Source organism: Apteryx rowi, unplaced genomic scaffold (genome assembly GCF_003343035.1).
Source record: "Apteryx rowi isolate R43461 unplaced genomic scaffold, aptRow1 scaffold_8, whole genome shotgun sequence".
Taxonomy (NCBI): domain Eukaryota; kingdom Metazoa; phylum Chordata; class Aves; order Apterygiformes; family Apterygidae; genus Apteryx; species Apteryx rowi.
In genome coordinates, this window is record NW_020451093.1 from 1,685,634 (window position 1) to 1,709,403 (window position 23,770).

The window sequence follows — 23,770 nt, forward strand, 5'->3', positions numbered from 1 at the left end:
TCTCCTAAGAGGTGCCGAAACTTTTCTGTCTCCTTTAACTCACCTGGGAAGTTGGTAAACGACAGAGCCTGGGTCTATCACGTTACACTGCACCGCAAATGTTTCCCCGACTGAGTTCTTAAATGACTCCCAACTGTAGGACACCCAGTAGAAAATACAGAAGCAATGAAGAAAAAGTACAGACCATATGGGTGGCAGGCAAAAAAAGGTATATATATCAAATAAAGGGAATGAAGTGCACAGTGCTCCAGGGGTAGAGTGCTATACGATGTTCTTCAGTTCTGCAGTTCTTGCGAGCGATCCATACCTACCACGCAAYGGGAAAATGCAGCGCTTTAGAGAACGCCTACCTTCCCTACCTATTTTTCCTTCCTGCACTATCTCACTGTCAACTTTAAACTTAGACACACTGTCTACCTGGATGAGACTCAAACCTTCGTATCCCAAGACCTGCAGTTTAACTCCCTCAGCTGCCATTACAACACACTAAGTACATGGTTAGTTTGAAGGGCAGAACTACACGGTGATACCTTATCAGAGAACTATCTGGGGACCCTCTCCAGTGGGGTCAAGCGTTTGACTAACTCAAGCAGATTTCTCACTTCAAAATACGCTAGTCTCATCCCACCCTTTCTCCCTGGGCCTCCTCAGTAGTGATAGTCTGGTACTCGCTGCGTTAAAAYCGGTCTGTTGACATGTCGTTCCTCCTTGCTTCTCCATCTGGTAAGATTTTCCCTTCCCCCACCCTAATGAGCCCCTTAACAGTCTTATTTTACAAAAAAAGGTAGTAGGCCACAGCATTTTATTCTTAACTCGCCAATTGATCTTTCACATAAAAATCATACTACTCCATGGATCAAGAATATTATATGTTAAACAAAAATGTGTCTGTGTATCAAGACTTAAAACTACAGAAACTAGCAAGTGAAAAATTCAAGGGATTCACTATACATACCATACAGGTTGTTGCTATCCAAAAGGCAGTGAGCCTGACATCTACCCAAAAACTGGCCCATTCCTTTTCTGCTCAGCTTACGCCTGAGCCTTGTGGAAAAACAAGTCTTTATATACAGCCAGGTATAACAGGACTGCTTAGTTCAAGTATTAAAATGTCCTAGAAGGGGCAGAGATGTAATCTCCTCTCATATTTAAAGTTACTTCATAAGTGGTGAAAAGGGCTATTGTTAAAATATAAATAAGATTATTCTGGAATTTGTTTGTCCCAGTGGGGACAATGGGTTTACGATGGTACTACTAATTATACTAATATGGGAGAGCTGTTTTGTTAGCAAAAGTCTACATAAGAATATTTAACGAAGGTTTAACGTTGCTTGAAATCAGGCTATTAACCTTCACATTAATTTTTTAACAACTATTTTTAAGCATTTGCCAAAGAGGGCCACAACTTGTGTGAAATTAATATTGTTTTTCAACAGATACTTTGTATTGGTTTTAAATGAGGGGAAGAAAATAATACAAAGCTTTTTGTCTACAGYGGGAAGCAATGTTAAGTCACTGCTAACCTAAATCGAGTATTTATGTAAGATCTTATTCAATTTCTGATGCTACACGTCTGATAACTCTCCACAAAAATCATTCTATAGTAGAAACATTACTGATCTAGAACACAATATCCTATCAACCAGAACATCTACTGGGAGCAAAATAGGCACAACAACAACAAAATCAAGCAAATATCAACTAATATATTAAAATTCTACAAATAAGGTCTTCTAGCAAACCTATGCTTGATATTCTTGTGAATAAATATGTATATTCAAAAAAACCCCAAACGCTATTTCATAACTATTTGTATAATACTGGGATCTACCTGCACCAATGCAACAACGTTGCAGGTGTCCAGAGTGTGCTGCTTATTGCAATCACTGTTATATTAGTATTTAGTAATTCCTAGAGTCTCTTACCAAAATATGGGTTCCAGTTCACTGGACAGTATACAAACGCATGAATATTCATCATCTTAAAGGTTGCACTGCTTGAAAAATGACTGTCAGGTGCCTGCCCAAGATGATGCACGAAGCCTGAGACGGGTTCCCTGGGTCTAATGCACAATTTTGTGATTTGTCACCTCAGCACAGCCTGGATGTATGTAGGCAAATGGACAGGGAAGCGCAAGAAGATGGTGGTAGCCCCATATCAGGTCACAACACTGTATTTAAAGTTTATCAATGTGGAAGACAGCTTTATGTTTTTCTGCTGCCCCAAGAGGCGCTGGACCCTTACACCTGACTGTTGGAAGACGGCTGCAGCCAGGAGCTGCAGAAGAGCCTGGGATGGGGCCAGTGGGACAAGGAGGGACAATTCCCATCCTCTTGCTGTTCCATTTTTCTAGTATTAATTATGGAATATTAATTGAACCAGAAACTGGAATTTGGGTCTTCATCTCCCAATTGGTTTCTTTAACTAATAGCGACTCACTTTTTCCGACACAATGAATATTTAATTCCCCTGAGATAAAGTAGGGTGTTTGAATGCTATTTCTTCAAGTGCCTCTTGTTCACAGAAGATACCTGAGCTGGGGCTGCCCACATCTTAACCTGTTGGCTAAAGGAAAGAAAAGAGCTAAATTACACAAATTATGCAAGACCCTGTATTTGGGGCCTGTGATGAACCAGGTCAAGGAATCCTACCTAGGTGGTTCATCCTCGACGTCTTGCACGTCAGGTGGGGGAGAGCGCTCTGGGCTGGCAAGTGCTGAGGAGCGTGGTCCCCTCCAGAGGCACCGGGCCAGCCGGCTTGTCACCTCCCCGCCAAGGCCATGGCACCTCCCCGCCAAGGCCACTGCAGCCGCTGCCACCAGGACCTCTCCGTGTGCCCCCAAGGACCTTGCTCCCAACCCGGCAGGTGGGAGGCCAAGACCCCTCTCCCCGTCTAAACTTACTCCACAGATGAAAGGCAAGAAATGCCATTACGAGGAGAGCGAGCAGGTATCATTTTTTACTTCCTCATAAATTGCACTGGGTTCTGCATTTTAGTTCAAATTAAAATGAGTCAAACTTCAGAGTGTCCTTTGTCTGCTCCTCATCGATCGCTGTTAAACTAAATGTTTCTCATTCTGTAATCAATACTTCTCTGCAAAAATAAACCCAGGCACTGACAAACAACTTTGCAGCACATTGCAGCTTTCCTGGTAGTGGACTTTGACAGCATGAAAAACCACTACCCTCAACGAATGGAAAAAAAGCAGTGCATTTCTTATTGTGCTTATTACAATTTTTACAGGCTGCTTACAGTTGAATCATTTTACTGTAACAAGACTTGATTAAATTAGCCAGCTGTTGAAACCAGAGCTTGCCGACAGTGGCAGTTAATATGCCTTCGTCCCTCATTACCGTTGCCAGCTATACTGGGAATATGGCTAAATACTTTCAAATACTCTCAAAGCTTTCCCAGGGATGAAGTTATAGGTGTTTTTAGAGCACTCTGAAGCATTAAGATATAAGCAGTAATAACTTAAGTACTTGGAAGGCTCATGGTGGGAGAGGTAGCTTTGTGTTTAATGTTATTTCTGTCTCTTTAAAATGAAAATGTTTAGGCTGAAATTGCACGGTAGCTTTGTAATCAAAACAAATTACCCTTTCACCTGATACAGACCTGTACTACAGAGGCTGAAGAAGAAAGTTCCTTGATTTAATTAATACTCTGATTTTTCCTACCCAATTATTTCATGATATAATCCTTTTTCATGCATTTATTCCCACTAAAGCTCTACAACATCAAGATACAAATAGTATACCAAGTAGTCTCTTCATTTTAGGCTCTCTTCTAGCTCTTTCACTGCAAAAAGAAAAAAGGAAGGCTGTTTGGAACAGCTTTCTGCTCCCAGAGCGACAGGCGGCCTGAATAAATGGGGAGAATCTAATTGTTGGCACTAAATAATTTGTCTTAGCATTTTAGAAAACTGCCTTGAAAATAGTTAATTTGAATAATTTGAAACAAGTAATTTATTTTCCAGTATTAAATTTTAATAYGCTAATGTATCTCTCTCACTCATATCAGGCTCTATTCAGTGACTACCAGATGTAAACTTCAAGCTTTGCTTAGCTCTATGATGAATAGAGAGAGAGGAAACATTCATTACTACTATTGATATTTTAGTGAAAATAAGACAGTAGTTTACACACTTTATATTCGTTGGTGATAACACTGCTCCAGACTGATTCAAGTGAATTAAAAACATTTTCTTGGTATAGTCAGTGCTTCTGAATAAAATATGACACTAGCTTTCATTATGCAGCAGGTCAAAATTGCCACCATGTGGCAGGACAGCAACTTAATTTAGCTATATTTATACTGCAGTGATATGGTTTTAATTGCCTCTGTACAACAGAATAACTGCTGTGCTGAAGCTCCTTTATCATTGCAAGCGCACAATTAATCTGAATTAGGCAGGCTATTATGTGAGTGCTACTGTATATACAGTTGGAGTTGTGACAACATTTGTTTTACCGAGAAAATTTCAAATAATTTATAAAGCCTTTGGAGACGGAGCTAGACAGGTAGCCCTACTGGCTGCCCATCTCCGCGCCCTCAGCTGCGCTATACGGCCAACGCTTTGCAAGGGAGCTCCTCCTGCCAAACAGCTCTTTAGTGACGTGAAGCACGCAGCGCTGCGAAAAACACTGCAGTCACCAATGAAATAAAATAAAATAACTAAGAAAACCCACCAAGCCCGCTCACAGTCTTCCAGAGGCTAATGCAGCCTTTCTTGGGGAGAAACCCCGAGCCACATAATCCAGCAGCGGGAGCCGATCCCAGGCAGCCCCTGCGCAGATGCACGCCGGCAGCTCCCGCAGCCGCCGCTCCCCCAAACCTCTGAAAGGGCATCTCCTCATCGGACTTCCAGCTTTCAATGGAGAAGCGATAAATATTTTGATAATCCCGTCTCTCTAATAAAACAATTGCTCTTCATTCAAATTCACAGCTCACAGCCCAATTTCAAAGACTTGAATTGATCTTTAGTTCTTAGCATAATTAATTTTTCCATTTTAAACGTATTATTTCCTGATAGGAGGAGGAGTGGAGGGAGAATACTCCTTAGTGTACTAGAAAGTCCCATGCAGTCAGATCATGGATTTTTTTCATTATTATTAATCTTAAAATGATAAAGCTTTTCAAAAATGAATTTGCAAATGTAATTGAGCTTTTAATAGCTTCTACAGACAGTAATTAAAGAAATCTCATTTCCCTAAATTAAACATAATGAAATGTTTTTCAAGATCAAATAAAAACTTGGAAACAATATTAAGACAGATAATTTGTATGAATATCTAGTATTCAGAAGTGTGCAGAATAAACCTCTGTCAAAATCAAAATGAGAAACAGCCGAAATAATAAGTAATGTAATGTAAAAATGTTTCTTCCCTGAAACATGTTAGGTTTTAATGGCTGATTATAATTCCAAGCCTTTTGCTACAGAGGTTTTTTTTGTAAGGTGACTTGCATTATATTAAGATGTCTAACCAAGCATAAAGGTGTTTGTTATTTTTATACTATGCATATAAAGCGCTTCCTATTAGAAAATAAGTTCTATAACCAATGTATCTTGTTTACAATGAGACTTTATTAATTCACTTGCAAACAAAAAACCTATCCATGTCACTTTGTATTTCCTACTTGTTTGATTCCAGAAAATGTATAACAATCCCAGTGTTTGAACCATAACTCACCACAAAAACGATGCGTGTAGACAACAACTCGCAAGAGAACACGGCCAAATCATCTGGGCCGGCAAAGCGGCAGAAGCTAGACATCTGATAACTATTCAAATTTACCTTTTTTGTTTTTTAATTGTAGTGGTTCACCAGCAATTTCATGTCAGATCTGCGATTCCCAAACTCTTCCTAAAGGGATATAAATGTGGCAATACATGAAACACTAAATGTTAGGTGGTCTGGCAAAGCAAAAACTCCTGTTCACAGTAATACAACTAGGGTTTTGCAGTTTACTTTTCACAGAACTAATCTTTCAATAAAAAAGCCACATCAAAAGTAGTAGTAGTCATTAAGCAGTAACACAGTTACAGCACGCACAAACAGCTAAGGACTTCACAGACTGGGAAAGCTTCTCCTCCCATCAGCTGCACGCTCTCCTGATGACTGAGTGCAAGTCTCTCTGTCACTCTCTACTACATTTGGTTCACTTTAAATAAATAAGCCGTGGGACTGAATTCCCCGCAGCTCAACAACTAAGAATACAGAAACCCAGGTTCAATCTCAGGTGATTTAGAGAAAGACCGCTTGAAGCAAATGGCTTACCCTGTGGGATATTGTCTATATTTAGTCCTTTTCCACTTTTCAACCTCCTATTTAATCAGAAATTCTACCCTGGATCAGAAGAACATTGTCAAGAATTTTTCTTTTTAAACAAAGGAGGTAGATCTGCAGCAAGTCAACCATTCTGAACAAACAAAAATAAAATACAAATGAAAAAAAGCACACAACTCAAACAATTTGACTAATATGTGCATAGAAAACGGCACATTGACAATATGGCATTCCACAGAAAAAACCTGCCGTAGATAAACTTTTCTCCGTATTGGTGGTAACAGCAAAATATTAGGACATCTTTCATGATCTTCCCTGCCTAAACACCTCTATCTTGTTTAACACCACAGCTAAGACCTAAGAACTAACCACATACTTTTGACTTGCAGTGCGGGGCCAAGAGATTTTCATGCAGTTCTTGCAAGGGCATCACGTTTTTGTGACCTACAGCAACACTTTGAACACAACTGCCTGAAAAAACAGTTGAAAAGCTTGTAAGTAAAGAGAGTGGAAAGGCGTTTTGGCAAGAAAGCCAGTAAGCCAGCAGAATAGTGAATTAAAACTGTAATGTTTTTTACTGCTCTCTTTCTCCAACCAGAGGCAAAACCTGTTGTCCCTGAGAAGGCCAGCAACATCTGGAGAAAGACTCATTTTGGTGTTATTAGTTGGGGCAGGAGCTGCCAACAGTGGAGCGGGTCTCTGCTTTCACCCTTGCCTTCTACTGCTGATGGGCAAAGAGTAAATAAAGCAGAGGAGTAAAAAGTGGGCTACAGTAAACAAAAACAAGAGTGGCATGGCCTTCTGCTACTCTTTTTCCAGGTGGAGGGAAGGATAAGGCAGCAGCTTCTCGTCCAGGAACTCACAGCAGTCAGAGCTAGCACTCACTGCTGTGCAGATGTGCGAGAAGAGGTCCAGACCATAAGATGCAGGATTTTTTCCACATTTGCACATGCCCAGATTATATTTAATTTTTAATATGGCATGGGTTTTATAAGTAACAGACTGGCTGCCAGCTTGGATGAAACTCCAGTCTGGACATAGATTTGATTGCATATAAATAAAGAATGGACACAGTCACATAAAGAACAAAGGAAAACCTTAATACCGCACTATGTTCTTTTGTTCATTCTTGCTTTTTTCATTAACTTGTGTTTTGTAGCACATCTTATTGGCCAACAGAAATCAGTGAACTTGGAGAAGTTCCAGATCAACAACAGCAATGTCTGTATAACTATCTTTGATTTCTTCCTCTTCATCAGTAACCAGCACTGTTTGAACTACACTTAACATCTGCAGGCACAAACCAAGAGCAGCGCCCCAGTGAGCTAGGCATAACCACAGATAACACCCTTCCGCCCCTGGCAGCCATGGATGTAATCTCAAATATAAAAGTCCCTGTGGTTACAGATCATTCTTGAAACTATTAACACAGGTATTCAAGTTTAGTGCTCAGAACGTAAACTGTGTCTGCGACTGACATCCACTATTATTTAAAATACAATGTATGAATATTCAATTCACTGCTGTTTATATTCATGCTGCTAGAATAAATCAAACCCAAAAGACTTAACACAGGGAGTCCAAGATGATAGCCAAGTGTTGTCAGAGGACGAGGGGAAAAAGGAGGGAAGAGAGTCCTTGAGTGCTGTACGGCGGGTCAGTACCACAGCTCATATTTTCTTTTGGCATCTAAGAAAAATTTTCAAAGGAGGCTTTATGAGGCAGACAGTTCCCAGATCTTGTCTTTTAAATCCCACGAACTATGGCAGCCAGTGGTCAATTCAGGAGCAGGAGGTTTATTCATGTTAACTTCAACCAGGTAAAAAACATTTTGATAGGGCACTATGTAAACCTTACAGCAAAACAATATTTTAGCACAGCTGAGAAGCCTACACAGCGGGGAGAAAGACACCATGACTTTGCAGTCATGTTGGATTTTGATTTCTGATATACTGGTGCCTATCTGTTAAAGCGAACTTGCTGCACTGCAATAGTGCTCCACCACAAAAGCAGCATAGTCTGTAAAAAGGTTAGAAGACAAGGAACAGGTAAAAAGACAACGAGATATGACATTTCAGCCAAGCTAAACTATTTATACCCAGTATCGATTTTAACCTATGAAATGTCTCATCTGAAAATAGCCAAGCTCTGGTCCCCCCATCAAAATTCATATGAAGCAACACGGTATTGGCAATATTTATTCCTATGCTTTCCAAAGCATGCAACGAATGGACACGGTCCCAGAGCACAAGTGACAGGAAGGGCACAGACACATGGTTTCTTCTCAATTTAGCTGTATCGGCAGAAGAGGTCACTGCCCCAACCTGATCAGTCCTGACCACTAGTGGGAGGTCACAGGCCTTTCAGGTCAGCAGAGAATTGCTTGAAGCTCAGGCTGGGCTACAAGTCAGCCTGGTGGACCGACCCCATTGCTGGACATGCTCTGAACTCACCTGGCTGGGCAATGAAGCAGAGGATGGAGCACCAGCATCACCCCTACTAATGCCACTGCCACGGCATGAACCCCCAGCAGGGAGACCGTGACATCTTAAATCACTATGGCTTATCTGAAATGTGTCTCTACGCCCAAAGTGATTTTTTTTTCCCTGTAACTGGCCAACATGCTCTTTAGATGATATAAATGTTTTCTTTTCTAAACGACTGAGTGCTCACAGAGTAAATGGGCACACAGTCGAACCCAGCACTTCCCTCTTGGTTCTGTATTAGTGAGACAGGAGTTAGGCAGTAGGACACACATAGGATAAACGTAAGAGAAACACTTCTAAGAGTTGCATTTGGCTTAAAAGGACAGGCCCCTGGAACTTTGTTTCATTGCCCCAGGGAAAGCCAGCATTTACTCCCAAGCTAGGAGTAGCATATGTTTGCTGCTCTGACGCTAGGGAAAGTTTGGCCTGCTTCACTTTCGGGACTTTTCATGGATGGCATTCCCCACCAATAGACAGGATTATCAAGAAGTTAAGTGAAATAAATGCAAAGCTAAACACCAATTGGGAGAACGGGATCTTAAGCATGCCAATTGTGAGAAGTAGCTCAGAGTGGTCTGCAGTGCCACCAAACCCCCACAGACCTGGGAAACTCTGATATTTTAGTCTTCACACACACGCTTCTACTTGCCTTTCTCATCTAACATACTCAACATCACCAGCATCACTAGTTTGCTGCTAGCCACCTTCCCGTATAGCATTTCTTTTGGTCAGGCTCTGTACAACATTGCTCGTGAACATGTCAGATCTCATTACAATTTCTTCTATGTTCACTTGTAGAGACCATTTAAGGTCAAAAAGTAACTAAAAAAAAAATACCTTGTTTACTCAGTTGTTCCTTGCATGTATTCCAGAGTCCTGGTGCTTAGTTTTCTGACAAATGTACCTCAGTCTTTTTCACTCCTTGAGCACTGCAGGCACTGCTATAGGCAGTAGGGATGTGTGGCGGGTTATTTGCTAGCTGGCACATCTTCAATGGTATTTTTAAACAGAGCTGCTACTGTAAAATCTTTATTGGCGCTGATGATGTACACATCCAGAAGAACAGACTTGACTTTCAGATGCCAGATTAAGTTTGCAAGCCTGGTTGTTCGGTTGAAAAAAATAAAATAACAAATTTGTGTTCTCTTTTTCATTTGTTCACTGCTCAGACTGGTATATCTGAAAGATGGTATCAAAACCTGATACCGTTTTGCAGAACCACTTTTCAGTAACAGGTGCATCTGAATGTCTTTTCAAGTTTTCAGAGACCAAACTCAGCTCAAGTCTACCAGCTAGCTAACTTCTGACACTTAGTTGTCCAGCCTTCTTTTCCAAGTTTGTTTACATAAGACACAACTGTCTTATTGTACTGAACCTTATTTCTAATCTATTATTCTAATCTATTATTTGCATGTAATCATGTACACTTACCTGATGTAAGATGGCTACAAAAAATCTGGTGTTTTTTCCAGCTTAAGAGCAAGTGATGACAATTGCAAGTGTTAGTTTGATTTTCTTAGAGAAAAAAAGAGGTGTTATTTCTCTAAAGAAAGTCTCAGCTACTTAAAGCAAAGTTTAACACAGATTGAAAAAAACACATGGAAGTAGTTGCAGCTATCAGGCTGACGAGAAGCTCTGTTACGGGGCAATAAATCACATAATCCTGTGATTAACATGCCTTTCCTTTCACAGCAGTACTGTCTATGCAAGTTTTCTACAGCCTAAAGCACCGGAATAGGAGGCAGGGGAGTAGATCGAAATTCCCGGCACATTTTGGCCAACGCGCCAAGGCTTCACCTCGCTTCCAGGCAAGGCTCCCTCGTCTTTCACCGTGGCAGGTGCTCGGAGAAGGCGCTGGCCTCCTGTAAGTGCGAGCGACCCCTCTCCATCAGCGCTGCTCAGCAACGCTCGAGAGACGTCTGGAGCTGGAGCGCGGCCAGATCAGTCTCGCCTGCCTGGCGGGCGCGAGGGTCATGAAGAACGGGAGAGCGCACCCTTTGTAATTATATCATTTTTAAGCTTTGGCAAGAAAGCAGCTTTGCTGCGTATCTGCAAAGCAGGAAATTTGCTCTTCACTACTGCTTCTGTGAGCTGCTACAATATTTTGTAAAAATGAACAGCTTCCTATCAGTCACTCCAGACATCAAGTTTGATATCAAATGCAATGCAGGTGAAATATGAACAACGTTTGTCTAAATGGGCCTGAAAAGAAACAACACGAGCCAAGCCAAGCCAAGCTTGCAAAGACGCAGAAGTGTTTGGCGTGACTACTCGGCCCTCGCGGGGCGGAGGGGAGCGCCCGCCAAGGCCCAGGGACCTCGCTCCTTCCCTGGGCACGCCGGGTAGGTCAGATGCCACATGGAAAGAAGACGACCAAGACAGATTTCTTCTTCCCGTCTCACCAAGTTTCACTCACCTCCTCCTACGTATTTCTCAACTTGGGAACAGGTTTCCCTTATCAACTAATGTAACATACCACAGTCAAAAAACTGACTTTAGAATATCACAACCGACACCTCTCAAACATTTAGTTTTAGTATGAAAATATTCTCCGGCTCCTGATTTAAGGCATTTATTTTCCTGTGATATCCCCCACACCACAAGTTTTCCTTTCTGAGGTGGTTTGCTCTCAACAGCACRGGGCAATCGCCCGTAACACAAGACTTCCAAGAACTATCAGGGAATTAAAACCTACTCCTCTAGCGACAGACATGGAAAAAGTTTCTTAAATGGGAAACTCTGCCAGTCACTGCTTCAGGGCACTTGTTAATAGATACTACCAGAAACGGGACGTTCCCAAGAGATAATATTTTTTTTCTGGCACTTAGAAATTGTTTCGACAGAAGCAGTGTCACCATGGATGCCGATCACAAATCGGCAGTGTAAAGACGTAATTACAAAACGCCTGTCATGTGGACTGTGCATACTGAGCCAAATTCCCTCTCAGTATTCATCCCAAGTAGCTGGGCTGTGATTATTTATAGCACATCAGCACTTCCAGGCTCCAAATCACTCTAGGCACTATTTAGAAGCCTAATAAGACCCTGCCTCTTCCCCAAAGATTTGCAGCCTAAAGAGACAATGATACAAAAGGCGGAAGAGTCAAAACAAAGCCTGTTTTAAAAATAAGCAATTCGGGCACAGAAGTTAAATAGTCTTCAAGATTAGACAGGATTTAGGTGGCAAAGGCAGCAACAGAACCCAGAATGAAGCATCAAGCAACAAAAATAAACCACAACTTGATTTGCAACCGCTAGATTTCTTAGGAAAGAGAAGAGGTCCCCAGAAATTGTTTTGCAGAGGCTTAGCAGTACCAACATCTCAAGTATGCCAGGTTTCTCTCAAAGTCATGGCCATCAGGAGGGTCTGGCACTCTGCTTTTACACAACGTGCATGCCTGCATTCGTTCTCTATGTGTGGGCATGCATACATGGTCTTTGGGAATAACCCCAAACCCTCTTAATTTCCCCAAACAAGCAAATAAAGGTCGTTTGGCATGTACAGGGCTTGTAGGACACCAAAGCTGAAGGATATGACCCTTAATGAAGATAATGAATAGGGGTTTTAACCACTTTGCTATTTAAAGTCACACAACAGAATATTACATTAGAGGAACGACTTATCTATATTTGGGAGAATGAGTGAAAGCCATTTCACAGCCAGGTGAAGCTTCTGTATCAGGCGTGGTACTTTTATTTTCATTAGTTTCCAGAATAACTGCAGACTGCATCATGCCAAGTGGTATGGAAATAACACAATCCAAACATCCCAGTCATTCCCACAGTCTAGACAGTCTCCTCTCGCAGGACATTGAAGCAAGTCTGGTCACCAACTCCAGACTTGGAAAACTATGTCATGAGATCTTCATTATGAAAGATCCCGTAGAATACCAAACGATGCCTTTTCACAATGCAATGAACATAGAGCCAAAACAAATAGAAAGTATGTAAAAGCAAACTCCTGACAAAGTAAAAATCAAATGAAAGGTTATGAGACAGAAGTAGGGAGGGAAAGAAAGGAAGACTCACAGTCACTAACTCAAGCTATATAAAGCTACAGAAGTATTAGCATACGAGGACAAAATTTCCTTGTTATGTTTTAATATTTCTTTTAAATCTTGAACATAATTTACAGAGAGCAAGGTGATTATGCTGTGCCAAGGGGGCAGAAACCAAAGCAAATTCAGGTTAATGGCATAGAGAATACTCTCAAGTTCAAACCTGGCTCAGATGAGCTGCCATTAATTTTCCCATCTACCTGCAAAGTGTACAGTGGTCTGAAATAAGCCAATAGTTTTTTCCCAGTTTCTGCTGTCTCTCTTTTATTAGTCTCTGGAAGACTAACTTCTGTGTATAGACATGTATACTGTCTCTGTCCAGAGGGAACTGGACAAGACAACGGTACGTTACCACGCTACCTYGGTGCCACAGAGCTTCAGTCATGGATTGGGACTCCGTTGGGCTAGACCCTGTACAAAGAGCTGTTGCACTGAAGAGTTTTTCCTCRAATACGTCGCAGTCTAAAGCACTGCTGGAGCTTGATCATTCCCGGGGTCAGCACAGACCTGCCAGCACAAGCTCCAACAGCACCACGTTCGTTTAAATCAATGGGCATTTAATGGAATCAGCACAACAGCACAATACTTTTGGAACATAAGCTTTGTCCTTCCTCACACATAGACTTTCTCTCTCTCCCTACTGATATCCTTTCTGTCACGTCTGGAGGGCGGCAGGGGTCATTCTTCTGGACCCTGACCAAAAAACTCCCCAAGAAAACAACAGCAACAACAAACCCCAAAGAACCCATGCTCCTTGGTTTGCACATGGATTAGTTCCACACATTTCACAAAAAATAAAAAATACTAGAGCGGCATTTAAGTTCACCTTTAGATGACAACAACAGCAAAGAAATTAAAGACCATACTCCTCACCCTGCGGTGAAAATGCTCTCCTAAATTGATCGGCTTGATTAGACTGAGGTGAATTTGGGAAATTGATATTGCTGCAGTCTTGTCCTCTGCCCTGTCTTAGCCATACTTTACAAAATAAATTAGCAGCTGGCTCAAACCACGGTGAGGGCGACTGTAACACAACACACACAACCATGAGATGAGTTGAGATAAATACTGTAATGATTCAGAATAGTTTGATTTGTTCAGACAGATATTGCAACCAGATTTGAATCAAAAGACCTGAACTGACAAGACAACAATCTTAATTTGGTCTTACAAGTGGGCCTACATGATTTAAGAACAAAAACTGAAAATACCATCAAAGAGGTTTGGTTTTTTTAAGAACAAACACGAACAAAGTCTTAACAAGATAAATTAAACTGAACTTTCTGTGCTCGCAGAACTAAAGCAGTAAACAGACGTTTTAGGTAGAAGTTATACTGCTGGTAAGCATTATAAATTCCACAGTAACAGTTTAACTAGTGGCCACAAAAAAAMCCAAAATCTAGTGATTTCTTTTACTTTTAGTATGCTAATTTCCCTAAATACTTCAAAAAAGTTGCAACACCAAGTATATCACAGTAGTTTCACCACTATTAATCTCTATAAATTTACCTTCCTAGTTTGCATAAAAGTCAAATTGTTAGTCCAGTTCATATATCCGTCTGCTTTCTTTAGACTCTCAAATATTGTGACTAATTCTGTTCCAGCTGGGATTGCTCTCTTGCATTAGATCAAACCTGACTGCAAATGTTCCATCTCTTCAGACTTTCAAACGGCAGCTCTATTCAGGTCATCCTGCAAAAATACGAATCCAGTGAGGGTACAGCTTCCTACAGTGAGCTCAACCCGTTGCCTGGAGGTGCTCTGGATTGCAGGGCTTAACCTTTGGATATTAAAATGCCTACAATCCACTGTTATTASTGCATGTGTGCATCACTCCTATTAGGCACTGAGGTATTGCCTTGGGCAGGATACAGCTGTTTCTAGTCATAAAGTGGGATTTGCTTCACAYTGAAGTCAACTGCTACTCTGATATTAAATATACCCAGTGGATATTACGAGAGTGCATGCACCTCCTCTCTACTGCCTTGAACATCTCCTGCCTTTGTTATCTAATGTATAAATGGCAATTTCTACTTGAGGGCCATTTCGATTATATGGCATACTTTCTACAGTGGCCTCTGTTTTATTTTCCGGCCTTATATAAATGTGTTTTTAATATAATTTTTTTTTCATTGTTCAGGGAAGCTTACATAATTCTATTTGATTCTTCATGTTGACTAAATACTTGCAGAAACTTGTTGAAGAGACAGACCACGTAGGTGAACTCCAGCAGCAGGGACACAATTGATTTCTGTTCATCTGGATTTAGTAATGGTCTTCCTTACAATGGTGATACCTATAATAAATTTCTAGGCAAATGGAGCAAGCAAATACCAAAACAGAGGACAGAGCACACTGCCTTTACAACAGCAAGTACCAAGAGCCCCTCAAAGTGTAGGATGTTCTAAAATACGGCGGCTAACATCTTCCAACCCCACAAGGTCAAAATCTAACTTCCAGTGAAGCCAGATAGGACTCCAATTTGTTCTCGATGTTTAAATTATGTCACCTGTTCTGCTCTTTAAATATCCTGCAGAATGCTTGTTTTTTAACTGAGCTGTAGACATGGGTGTTATTTTAAATGAATGTAGCTCCCTCTCCTGGTAGAAAGCCAGATTTGGAAAGGCCACTAACACAGGGGGAATTGTCAAGGAGCTTTTTATTCCCCTATGTGCTCACATAATTTCTACTGCACCTTAACAACGGAATGAAAGTAAATTGATTTTAATGAACATTTTCCTTATATTTGATTGAGGAATTCGGTGAATAGACCAGATTCTCAAATTAATTAGCCAGGAGAGACTAATACTGATTCCGAAAAGCAGAATAATTCTGAGCAGACATAATCAGGCTTTCAGTAGTTCAAGAAAAGTGAGCAAACGTGTTTATGATTTTCATTGTAGAATGACTGTTTAAGGGTCTCAAGTATTTGCTTTAAATCATGACTAATCCTTAGATTCCCAGTCCATAAAATAGAAAACCATGAAAATAGCTACATAATTGCAAATTTGAAGTAAATAAAAGAAGGAAATACTTATGACACAAGACAAACTAAAATGCCAAGCCTTTTCCTGTATTCCAAATTTAAAAACCACGGAAGATAAAACTGCAAARTTGTGAATGAGGACATTCGGCCTAATGAGGTACAAACAATTAACGAGGTCCAGGAGCATTAAACTAGAATTGTAAAGAATTTCAATAATCATTATTGATGGTAACTACTGCTAATGCCACTGAGTTTCTGTGAGGGCCATATGATAAAGCTCCTAAGGAAAAGCAGCTAGACAGCATGGCTAGCTGTGTAAATATACAACTTCACAGAGGAGAAGGAACAAGGGTCAGCTTGCTTCTTTCCGGTTAGGATGTTTAATATTCAAAGAGACATTTTAAAACAGTGACTTTGGCTCTCTGTCTGCTACTTTCTAATTAAAGTGCAGATAGATGATTCCATAGAGGCAAGGACACATAAGTTGGGAAAGATAATTTAGCCTTTTGTATCTCATCTTTAACACTTCATTTATTACTAAATATCATCTATTTTTGAATGACCCTGGCGCTTCTGCAACAACAGCTTTCCCAGCTGCTCGAGGCTATTGCAGCGATTTATCACGGCTCCGACAGCGAGTGCTTCCACGCTAGTGGCGGTACATTGTGCTGCCATCTGCAAGGCTCCAGCTCGAGAGCAACCTCAGGATTCCCCCTCCGCTGTAAAAACAAAGTGCACGCTGCAGATGTTACGAGCTGGGCCTCCGAAAACGCTGACTGTACGCGTCTGAGGAGGGCTCCCCACTAGCTGATTAATGGGGCAGCRTTAATACCAGCTTCGGTGCTGACCACACAGCCAGAAAGGTAGCACGAGACAGAGCACTGACAGCCAGGGAGAGGTAAAGGCAGAAGGAGAGGGGATAGGAGTTGAAAAAAATGCAGCTTTTCCAGCCTCCTGCAAAAAAAGAAGGGGGTTTGGCTTTCTATTTTCAGCTCCATTCCACTTGAGCTCAACACAGCATCATCAAGCAGAGGTCTTCTACCTCCTCTTCCTTCTCACCACAAACTAGCACCTAAATTAAGGGTCTAGATTTGAGTGAAAGAGGAAACAACTGAAATTACATACAAAACACCCTGGAGTTTGAAGAAGCAGAGAATATGGTCAGACTTTCTACTGATTTTAATAAGATTTCCATCAAGACCACTTCTGCACTTTGGCATGTCTATCTCCATGTGAATGTTCCAGTTCGGAAGCACATGATGACGAGAAGAAGGAGCAAAAGACAGATCTTTTCAAAGCTGATTACATTAGAGGTTCACTTTCGATCTGGGAAAAAGACTGGTTTGCATTTCAATCTCAGTGGTTTTGTAAGAGGCTGTTATGTGTATCTAAAAACATTACATTTAAGAAAGCTGTAACAAGCAAAGGTGACTCCATTTCTAGAAAAAATGGCATATCTTACTGGCAGTGTGATTTTTTTTTCTGCCTTTCCTTTTTACCTTTTCCACTCTTTATTTAGAAACTTGCAGCCTCTACTATTTTATACCAAAAACTGTTTGTAAAGCAAGAATTGTGCTGACCGCATCAAAACTCATTAATATAACTTGTTTTTCCATTATTAGCACCATCTGAGCCTGTTGAAAGCCTTAACCAGGGCTTTAATTTTTCCACAGAGAGCTTTAAATTAATTAGTGGTTTACATGCTAACAAAGAATCTGATACATTCATAAATCAATCTAATGCAGAAGGATTACCAGAGGGTGGAAACCTATTCAGCGGGGACCTCACATTCAGTTAACATGGTGTGTTTTTAACAAAAGGGTGCAGGTGTGAAATAGATGGATACAGGGAAGAGCCCATGATAATCACTTTGCATCACTTAAACACACAGCAGGACACATGGTAAATCAGAGCCTAGGGCCCACCCTAAGTGAAACCCATGTAGGCATAAAAGGCAGTATCATACCACTTTAACCTCCACAACTAAATTGCCGGAGTGGTATAATTTCTTTTGTGTAGGTTACAGGCCAATGAACTAATGGAAAATAGAGTAGAATTAAAGTACTTGGATGCAGAAGTACAAACTAACGAAACAACTGCGTAACGTACACGCATGTATATAGGTATTGAATAAACAAAAACTTGAACATTTTTCTTGGAAATTATTAATTGAATCCACGTTATTAAAACGTGATGTAATTGTGTATACTTTTGGTTCATTCTAGGTTTCTAATCTAGGTTTCTGATAACACAACGCTAACTTTATCATGAGAAGCCTGCTATGTAAGTATGGTAGCATTTTTCTCATTTTTCCTAATCAGGCACCGTTCACCCTTAATGAAACTCCACAGAAAAGGAGCACTTTTTTGGATCCCATTCTGTGTCCTAAAGGTCCAAAGTCTGAGACTTAAGGTTTTATACAAATTTTTGCATTAAATGAGTCCAAAAACCAAGGAGTTTGACAATGAAAACAGTTTCCAGCTTTTACCGTGTTCTGAAATAAACTCTTCATCTAGTTTGAAAGCTGTTAATTTTAATAACACAATCTCTGTCAACACAGACACCTGCAGTCTTCAAATTCAATAACAACTGTGTGTGTACGAAGTGATCATTTGCTTTTCCTTTACAAAAAGGTAAAATATCTCCAATGAGTCAGAAGAAGCATGACTAAGAAAGTTTAACCTGCACATTAAAGGGCCATATGGCTCCAGAAGGAGCCATACCACAGCGTAGGCTCAATGCTGTTAGTATTTTTAGTAGACTGACTGGTAAACCAGTTGTACATTTTGATAATGAAGAATCATCAACATTTACTAATGGTAGTTCATAAAATAAAGAAATCTGAGCAAGTCATCAGCAATTCACAGTCTAAATTTATCCAGTTCTCCCAATTCGAGCAATTTATTCCCTATAGTCACTCAGTCCTACGTACGAGGTATCCCATTTTCAACACAGCCACGTGGAATAACCAGGCTATTACAGCTCATTCATATATTTTGGGGGAAGGTAAACATTAATCTTTAAAAAAAAGAAAAGAAAGTCTTCATTTAATCTCTTTTTTATAGTACCTTCCAGTACATATCTACTTCCAATAATAAATCAGTCATGTAAAAAGTAACTCTGGGACATATTATAAAAAAAAAAAAGCATTTCCTATGAGGACTGATGTGGGCCAGACACATTGCTGCCATATACTGTACATAATGCTTTAAAAAGAGGTCTCGTAAAAACACATTTCATCATACTCGACATATGTTATTTATACAGATGTGCAAACCCATTTTTGAACAAAGATATCACAGCTTAAATAGTATCAACAACACATGCTCCATATTTATTTGTCAGTATTGTTTTAATGTACAAATAAGCCTCATTGCAGCAATTCCTGTAATGGTGGGTGAACAAGAGTGCAACCAGTCTTTCCTTTCTACAACTTCGATTGACTACACTCAAAAAGGCAACAGCTGGTTGTAAATTATGGCACAGATTAACCAGCAACCCCCTTGCAGGGGAGCAGAGCTTAAATCACATATTCTCCACGTGATTCATGCTGGGAAGGCAACAGCGAGAAGTAGCCACAACTTTTTCACACTGTGATTAAACGAGTGCCAAGTGGAAAGTAGGCAGGAGAGGCCAAAACCGCTAGCAGCATACGCTGTCCCCCCAGCCGCACACGTGGCAGGGTCACGCACGTGGGAAAGGACACACGTCTTCAGCTCATTGACACTGCCCACCCCAAAAACGGGGGTGGGCTTGACAGAATGAGATCACTTCTGACACTCACAACCTACTTGTGATCTCAAAACCCAAATAAAACTTTTTTTTTTTTAATAAGCAAGAAACACTAGCACTGTATCAGATGATACGCCGTCCTGCAGAGGCCTGCATGGCTATTTCCTTGCTTTCCAATGATACGCCATCCTGCAGAGGCCTGCATGGCTATTTCCTTGCTTCTCAAGAAGTGGGGCAATAACTCCGCAGCAGGCGTCTTTGGCTTTGTTCGTTCCATCCCAAATCACACCACGGACAGAAACGTTCTCCAAGAGACTGAGCAAAGCGTTAAAGGTGACACTTGTTTTCACCTGTGCTCTTCCCAAAAGAAGACGTTAGCCCCCTGAAAACCTCCAAACCCACCTCACCGAATATTCCATCTCCTGGGCCCTTACTGCTTCCGCCCTGCTCAACGCCAAGCAAGTTCATTACTGTTAACTAATGACTGCTGCGTCTCATATTAAAATCACTGATTCTGAGCTCTGAGACACAAACAAGTTTCCATATATCAGCCACTTCAGTTGTCTCTGTGGATGCCCTCTTCCTCTGCGGTAGCCACATGATAGTTGTTGAAATTACCCTTCGGGAAAGAAGGGGAAAAACTACCGAGCACTTACCTTGGGGAAGGAYTGCAGCCCTGGAGGGCTACCTATCAGTTCATAATAGGTTAAAACACTCTGCCTCACAACAAATTAGACAAAATGACACTCTGCTTGGAAGTGACTACGTGATTAATTCCACAAGTCCATGGAAAAGGGACAAAAAGTATCTGACCCTCACTAAATTAAACCAGAGGGTGGATGGAACATGACTTCTTAGCCCAGGAATCTGAAGCAGGTATCTGGGGTTTTTACTCTGGTCCTACTCCTTAGAGCTAAACAGTAGGTAGTCCCAATTTTTTTTCTCTTGAAGGCCATGCTATGGTATCAAAATTCTTGAGAACTGATGGGATAGAGGAAAAGTGATTCCCATCATTCCATGCAGTTCCTCAGGTCCAAAAAATACATATGAAAAGTTCCTGAACACAGTAACTAAAAGGAATCTTTTTTTTTTTTTAACCTAATGCATCATTTCTGAGACAGTAAGGTCTTTCAGCAGTTCATTTGTTATGACTGCTTCTCTTCCACTACGAGTAATTTCAGGACAATGACAATCCATGAATTTATAGGATTTCTACCTAAAACAGAGGTTCTCTGGAATTGCATATACCAAAAAGATTACTGGGTCTAGAAGGTTAATCAATATGGGTTATTTCATAAAGTCTGGAATTATCCCACTAAGTCTATTTTACACTCAATATATGGTATTAGTTCTATGCCTCCAAGGGAAAGCTAGTTTAAAAAAATTAAAGGAAACATTTCAAATATAGTAAACAACTCTTCCTAGATTTTGAAAAATTATTTACACTTAAAACTAAAAATGCAATTGCAAAACCAATGCCTGGTCTTTGCCGTTCTTCCTCAGGCAAAATTCTCTCTGCAGTCAGCAGGTGTTTTATCTCAGTTCCAGACTGCTGGATTATAGCTTGACATGATAAAGTTTGTTTCTCGGTCCCTGCAGAACTTATGCCCCAACACACACAACATTACCAAGCGCTCAATCTCCCCGACTCCTTAAGCCATGTATTGAAACCTTCTTACGGCCAAACCAGCCCCTTTGCAGAGCCAAGGGCAGGGGAGCCCGGGGTTGTCCCGGGGTCGGGAGAGGAGCAGCGGGGCATGCACCGGGGGCTTGGGTATTGCAAATCAGCAATACCCGCCTGGGCAAAGCCCACTTAGTTCCTTCCCTTCCCAAGGAAGAATTCAGATCCCCAGAAGCCCCTATCTCAGTGCAGCTGGAGCTGCCTGCGGCCACGGTGTTAGAGCAACAGATCCAGAGCAGGTTTTTCCCACCTGCTGTCACCCACATCCCCCGCATAGCTTTGCTTCACCGTGTTCATCTCTAATAACAGTTTACCAAACGCATTCGCTGGAGGCTGTTGAGATTTTAAGGACTCGGCATCGCACAGCTAATGGAGCATGCGCTCCCCAGACAGACCCGCCACAGAGTCGCTCCACTAAGTTAAATAAACTTCAGGCCGAATCCTTTCGTAGCCCATGATGTGACTCACTCGAGGCGACGGCAGCTTCACAAAGACGTCCATCTACGGGAACCAGCCTGGGTTTTAGGCTTTTTGAACTCACCTGCTTCATCCCGCGGAACCCCAAGACATTCATCTGAAGASAGGGACAAACCAACCTCTTACCAGACGGGAGAAGTTCCTTGGATAGGAAGTAATCGGGCACCCTCAGCACATGTCAGCTCAAAAAGAAAATCGTTTGGCAGTGATAAGCTGCTCTATAAATTGAGAGTTGTGGGTAACCAAAAATCTGCCATTTCAGTTTTTGCTCACAAGCCTAATCTCACAAATTGCTACATGAAAAATGAAGATACAGAGCATTACACGATTTACAAAATTATCAGGATGACTTTTTTCTTAAGCCTCCATACTTCTATGCTTCCATTTTTCCACAGTTGGCTAAGATTTATCAGGCAACGGAATTTACTGTATTTTCAGCTGAAATTGCCTTTCCGCGCTCACGGTCTTGCACGCCCGGCTGCCCGTCCTAGCAAACACCGTCAGCGGGGAAAAGGAAACAGGCTTTTCCTCTGAGGCCGTTTCTCCAAGGAAGCCAAGTTCCTCACAGGGCCTCGAGTTTCTCCGGACCGATGAGCGCATGGCRGGCGACCCGGCGCTACGCCTGGCCTCAGCGAGACCGCGGAAACGGCGCGCGGCGGCGGCGGCAGCTTACCATGGCTCCTTCCCGCTCGCTCTGCGCGACATCCCGCTGCAGCCGCGCCACCGACAGCTTCTCCCTGCGGAGAGAAAAGCGCGTGAGGAGCCGTTCGTCTCTCCCCCCCGGCCACGCGCTCGCGCAGCGCTCTGCTAACCCTCGCGGCCGTATTTCTTCCTGATATTTAATGGGCGTTTTATTGTTTCGTTTGGGGACGGTTTGACAGAAGCGCCGATAAATCAAACGCGTCTGACCCTCGCTTGCTCCAGCCAGGCGACGAAGCGGCTCGTCGCTCCGGCTAGGGGCAAACACACCATGCAAGTCACGGTGCCCTCGGTGTTCTTCTACGGCCTAACGCACCAGCTTCGTTCYGCGCTACATCAGCGCAAGCTAGGTTGTTAGGTTACCAGATCCATAAGCAGATCCATAAAAACAGAATTTAAAGAAACTATCCTATTTGTAAACATACTGTGCTGCATTTTGTAACTACTGGATTACTAGGCTTCTGTTTTTTGTTTTTTTTAATCAACCTGTTTTGTATACCACCCTCGCCCAAATCTTTGGCTTGACTCACACAGCAACTAGTTTGCTCAGTTAAGGATTTGGTGATCACAACACGCTTTCTCCTGAAAAGCTGCGAGCAAGGAATGAAAAATACGGTTTTAGCGGATGTGGAAAAGGAAAGAGAGAGTTAGTGTTTGGACTGGGAAAGCGCAGCACGTGCCAGCTACGTCAACGGCAAACACTCTGCTTGGGCACGGCAGCAGAGAGCTGCCGCTGCAGGAGAGGTAAGGGAGGAGAGGAGTTTACACCGGCAGCTGAGCAGAACAGGAAACAACAGATCAGAGCACACCTGGGACGTAGGCAACCTAGCAYCATTTAAAATGGATGTAAGAAAAAACAAAGGCATTTTTTCACACAGGTTTTTTTCTTAAAGAAGAATACCTATTTTTAAAAGAAAAGCAATCTGCAGAAGTGTCAGAAGAATTTATCARTACATGATGAAATATAAAATTTGCAGATGAACAAATATCTCTACAAAAGTTGATATGCTTTGGAAACTTCTGGCAAAAAGCATTTTTAAACAGAAGATACCCATCTGTCAAGTTTGCGATTTTCCCCTTACGCATGTTTTGCCCAGAACTTGTGTTTGGTCTAATTGGTAAGAAGGGCTTGAACCACCTGCGCATAGTGCGGTGTTACAGCACTTACCTAGGATATTGTCCCAAGTAGTAACTGGAGCAGAGGTCTTTAATTTAAGTGTTAACGGTTCAAGCTTTTTGAGAAAACGCACTGCGTAGTCAGTAACTGGCTGCTCATTTCACTCAGGCTACRCAGCCTGAGGGCCACGAAGCTGCTACCAGCCAGGCGGAAAGGTGCTCGAACCACAGTTCCCCCCTGCCTGTTCA

General features: G+C 41.7%; 1 protein-coding gene across 2 annotated transcripts in view; it reads right to left on the reverse strand.

Moving 5' to 3' along the window:
- The window catches only part of NCKAP5 (NCK associated protein 5), a 366,198-nt gene that overhangs the window by 195,083 nt on the left and 147,345 nt on the right, over positions 1 to 23,770 (reverse strand). For both annotated transcript variants that reach the window (XM_026089071.1, XM_026089070.1), the window contains exon 3: positions 22,380 to 22,439. In XM_026089071.1, the coding sequence (XP_025944856.1) occupies positions 22,380 to 22,439 (60 nt within the window). The remainder of the gene's footprint in view (positions 1 to 22,379; positions 22,440 to 23,770) is intronic.